Source organism: Emiliania huxleyi (assembly GCF_000372725.1).
Source record: "Emiliania huxleyi CCMP1516 unplaced genomic scaffold EMIHUscaffold_363, whole genome shotgun sequence".
NCBI classification, from domain to species: domain Eukaryota; phylum Haptophyta; order Isochrysidales; family Noelaerhabdaceae; genus Emiliania; species Emiliania huxleyi.
The window spans coordinates 77,908-82,590 of NW_005199250.1; the positions used below are offsets into that span (position 1 = coordinate 77,908).

Genomic DNA, 4,683 nt, shown 5'->3' on the forward strand with positions numbered 1-4,683 from the left:
CGGCGGCGGCGGGCGCCTCCCACGCGCCGTCTGTGCGGGGCAGCCAGCTGCCGGCCGGCGGGGTGAGGCTGCGGAGCCTGGGAGGAGAGCGCCGAGATTGAGGTGTGTGGCCGAGGTGAGGCCGAGAGATGCCATCGGTCTGGCGGCGCCTCTCGAGCTGCGCGGCGTGGAGCGGCGCGGGCTCCTCCTCCGGGTAGAGGCCGGCGATGTGGCGCGGCGCGGCGCAGCGGAAGGACCCGTCCTCGAGGAGGAGGAGGGCGAGCTGCTCCGCCTGCGGGAGATCGGCGGGAGATCGGCGAGGTGTGGCCGGGAGGAGGAGGAGGAGGAGCAGGGGCGGACGCTGCTCGCCTCCTCGACGCCGCCGCGCCGTCGCCGCCGCCCGCCCCCGACCACACCCGCCGCCGCCGCCGCCGCCTTTCGCATGGCCGCCGCGATGGCGGGCGGCGGGTCGTCGGCGACGATGGCGGCGGCGCCGTCGGAGGTGCGCGCGGGCGTTCCGCGGTTGACGAAACCGAGGAGCGTCTCCACCATCTCCGCCTCCGCCTCCGCCTCCTGCGCACGCAGAAAGGAGAGCGAGCGCTGCTCCGCCTCCAGCCGGCCCTGCAGCTTGGCGTACGACGCGACGGACGAGCGGTCGAAGCGCGCCAGCAGTGCCCGCAGCCGCCGCCGCTCCTCCTCGACGCCTCCGAGCTGCGCCACCGCCGTCTCCGCCTTGGCGCGCGCCGTGTACGCGCCGAAGGAGCGCGCGATCAGCGACTCGCACTCGGAGAGAGGCCTCCTCCGCCGCAGCTTGAGCGCGGAGCCGTACCCGAGGCAAAAGTTGGACTCGATGGGGTCGGCGGGCCGCGCGAGGAGGCGCGCCTAGGGAGATACGGGGAGATATGGGGAGATACGGGGAGATATGGGGAGATATGGGGAGATTAGAGGGCCGCGCGAGAGGCGCGCCGCGTCCGGCGCGCTCTCCCACGCGGAGCGGCAGAGCAGCACGTTGCCTGAGTGGGTCACGTGAGCAGGAGTCGAGTCGTGGTGGAGCCGGGCACGCGGAGCGGCAGTTGGGCTCGTTGCCTCGCTCGTCGATGCCTCGCCGGCCTGCACGCCCCGCCATCTGCAGCAGCGCCTACTCATCAGCAAGTACAGGACTGGCACGCCTCGAGGTTGAACGCCCCGCCAGCTGCAGCAGCGCCGAGGCGGCGAGCGGCTCGACCCCCCTGTCGCCGCGCTTGGAGAGGGTGGTGACGACGGTAGTGCGCGCCGGCATGTTGATCCCGGCGGCGAGCGTCTCGGTCGCGAAGACCACCTCGAGCAGGTGGGCGAGGTACAGCCGAGACACAGCCGAGGTACAGCCGAGACACAGCCGAGACACAGCCGAGATACAGCGAGGGCCACCTTGAGGAGGTTGGCCTGGAAGAGCTGCTCCGCCAGCGCCTTCTCGAGCGGCAGCATCCCCGCGTGGTGCGACGCGATGCCGAGCTGCAGCAGCTCGAAGCGGCGCACGTCGAGGGAGTCGAGCAGCGCGCCTCATCCGTGGAGGCACCGCAGTGAGTCACTGGCAGTCAGCGCGTCGAGCGACGCGAGCAGCGCACCGTTGGCGCGCTTGAAGTCGGCGACGATGCTCTCTATGCGGCCAACCTCGTGTGCACCCACCAGCGGAGTCCGCAGCGCCGCCGCCTGCTCCGCCGCCGCATCGCAGCCGGCGCGCGAGAAGATGAAGACGATGGCGGGCAGCATCGCCTTGTGCGAGAGCTCGCGCAGCAGCGAAGGGACCGGCGCGATCTCGGACCGCGCCTGCGCACGCGGGTCCGCCCACCCGCCGCCGCCGCGCCACCCGCCGCCCCGCCCGCCTCCGCCGCCACCCGCATCGCCCTCTCTCCGCGTCCAGCCTCCTCCTCCGCCCTCGTCTCCCCTCCTGCCCCCGCCCCGCCCTCCGCCGCGCCTGCCGCCGCGCCCGCCGCCCGCCGCCCGCCGCTCGCGCCTCGCCTCTCGCGCCAGACCGCGCTTCTCAGGCCGCAGGCTTGGGTTGAGCCTCCACGCCTAATCTTGGCCAAACCTCGGCTCATCTCGGCCAATCTCGGGGCGGAGCTGGGTGGGGCCCCTCCCCCGCCTTTGGCGGCGCCGCACCGCCGCCTCCCGGCCCGGCGGCGGGAGAGGTGAAGAGGTCCTCCACGCCGAGGTCGTCGGCGTAGCGGTAGCGCAGCGGCACCTAACCGGTGGCGATGCACAGGTCCGTCGGTCAGCAGAGGTCGGCGCAGCGGTGGCGGAGCGGCACCGGCCGATGCGACGTCTCGACGAGCGACGTGGGGCCGTGGATCGCCTCGAGCCAGCGAGTGACCTGCCGCGCGTTGGCCATCGTCGCCGAGAGCGCAACCAGCTTTGCGGACGGCGGCGCGAGCACGCAGCACTCCTCCCAGACCGTGCCACGCGACTTGTCGTTCATGTAGTGAAACTCGTCGAGGATGACGACTCCGACCCGCCCCGCCGCCTGCGCCGCGAAGACCATCTCGTCCTGCTCGAGCAGCATGTTGCGCAGCACCTCCGTCGTCATCACCAGCACCGGCGCGTCGCGCTGCTTCTGCGTGTCGCCCGTCAGCAAGCCGACCGAGCCGGGCCCGAGCGCGGCCGAGAGGTCGCGGTACTTTTGGTTGGAGAGCGCCTTGAGCGGCGTGGTGTAGATGGCGCGCTCGCCGCGCGCCAGCGCCGCGTACAGCGCCAGCTCCGCCACCGCCGTCTTCCCCGAGCCGGTCGGCGCAGAGACGACGACTGAGCTGCCGTCAAGGAGCGCGGCCATAGCATCGGTCTGGAAGCCATCGAGCGGGTGGTCGAAGCAGCGCGGGAGCAGCGACGCCAGTGGCTCGCCCGCCGCGCACCCGTCGACCAGCCGCGGCAGCAGCTCCTCGCTCGGAAACGGTGAGAGTGGCGGCGGTGGCGGCGCCGGCGCTGGCGCAACTCCGGTGCTGGATAGGACGGGCGGGCCGACGCTGCGAGAGGTGGGAGCTCGTGAGAGTTGATGGGGACGGACGACGAGAAATGGAGCGAGCGAGGCGAGAGCGAGCAGCATGATTGGGCCGGCACGAAGGGTCGAGCGTCCGCCGGAAAGAGAATAGACTGGTTCCACAATAGATTTAGCCCTGCGGCCACGTCATGGGGCCATTCGAAGTGCCGCGGCCGGCTAGCTCGTGACGGCCCGAGTCCGAGGGTTGCAGCCGTGAGGCTCGGGCCCTGGGTGCAGTCTGAGGCCCCACGCCTGTCGCTCGGGCGCGGAGGCGAGCCACGAGCGCATTCGGTACCCAGGTCACGCACTTTCCACGCCCTCATTCGAGCGACATCGCGGACACAACACTGCCTCACGCCCTTACTCTATTGCTGCTAGGCTACTCAAGCGAGACCTGGTGGCAATCCCGTCTGGCCAGCTCGACACGCCGCTTCGCGCAGGTATCGCGCCAGGCCCTGCCACCGCTCGCCGCCTCGCCGGCACGCTCGCGCTCTCCACAGATCCAATGCGCGCGAATACTCCGACCGCAGTGCCGTCCCACTGCTGCGCGTGGACGAGGTAGCGCAGCGGGAAGGTGCCTCCGGGGTCTGCGGGCGGGCCGTGGTGTGAGAAGCGCAGCGGGAAGGTGCCTCCGGGGTCTGCGGGCGGGCCAGGGTGTGCAGTGCTGTGCGTCTCTATTTTTTTGGAGGCGAGCCACGCCAATCACCTGCGCCGTGGGCATGCCGGAAGTTGAAGTGGTCAACGCTCGTGTTGAACCAGTGCGTCTCCACGGGGTACGCGCATGCCAGCGGCGTCATGACGCTTCCGCCTGCTGGCTTGGGCGCGCGGGGCCGCCCGCTAGGCTTCGGGGACGCACGAGACGACTCGAACTTCCCCGCGTTCTGTTCATGCCTTGACGTGTGAGCGTAGCGTGAAGAGGCGGTGCCCCTGCGCGTTTCGAATAGGACGTCCGTGCACTCCAAGTCCGTTTCTATCTCGTTCGAACGTTCCCATTCCCTATTAGTTCGCCCGCAGCGCCTGGGCCTGCACGCACAGGCGCATTTTGTATCCGAGGACCGAGCACAGTGTTGTGTTTTCGATCCGTTTCGTGTCCCCTGTTCCCCTTGACGGACGAAATCTGTGTCGTTTGTGCCCTCTCCTTTCTACATACACAGAGTATTAGCGCTGGAAGCGCTGCGGTCGGCGTTCGCTGCGCGTGTCGCCGGCGGTTTTTCAAGTAAGAAGACTCAGGTCGCCGTGAGGTTCGCAAACTCGCTCTCGAACTCCTCGCGGTCTCGCTGGCGCGCGGCACCGTCCAAGCCGTAAGAGTCGAGCCGGATCTGCGCCCGCTCTAGCCAGCCGAGGAGCAGGGGGCGGCAGCGCTTGTACGCGAGCACGCCTTGGTAGAGGAGCCGGAGCCGCTCCTGGGCGCGCATTCGAGCTGGCGAAAGACGGAGGACGGTGGTGGTTGGGCAGAAGGCGACCAGCTTCACCATCTCCGCCGTGCCGTCGAGGTCCTAGGGAGTAGGGGCGCGGGCGGTCGACGGCTGTCCGCTCCAGGCAGCAGGGGTGTAGAGGGCGCGGCTGGGCGAGGCGAGGCGGCGAGGGCAAAGGCGAGGGCGCGCGCACATTAGCGTCTGCGTCGAGAGGGAGGGTGGCTGTGGCGAGGGAGGAGCAGCCGCCGAAGGCCTGGTAGCCCAAGTTCTGGAGCTGTG

General features: G+C 70.3%; 1 protein-coding gene across 1 annotated transcript in view; it reads right to left on the reverse strand.

Moving 5' to 3' along the window:
- EMIHUDRAFT_117839 (hypothetical protein) overlaps positions 1–4,683 on the reverse strand; it is a gene marked incomplete at both ends in the record, with an annotated part of 8,833 nt that overhangs the window by 785 nt on the left and 3,365 nt on the right. Inside the window, 9 exons of the mRNA XM_005772184.1 lie at positions 237–271; positions 396–861; positions 1,495–1,517; positions 1,584–1,841; positions 2,119–2,200; positions 2,267–2,890; positions 3,515–3,627; positions 3,696–3,797; positions 4,281–4,485. Of these exons, the coding sequence (XP_005772241.1) occupies positions 237–271; positions 396–861; positions 1,495–1,517; positions 1,584–1,841; positions 2,119–2,200; positions 2,267–2,890; positions 3,515–3,627; positions 3,696–3,797; positions 4,281–4,485 (1,908 nt within the window). The remainder of the gene's footprint in view (positions 1–236; positions 272–395; positions 862–1,494; positions 1,518–1,583; positions 1,842–2,118; positions 2,201–2,266; positions 2,891–3,514; positions 3,628–3,695; positions 3,798–4,280; positions 4,486–4,683) is intronic.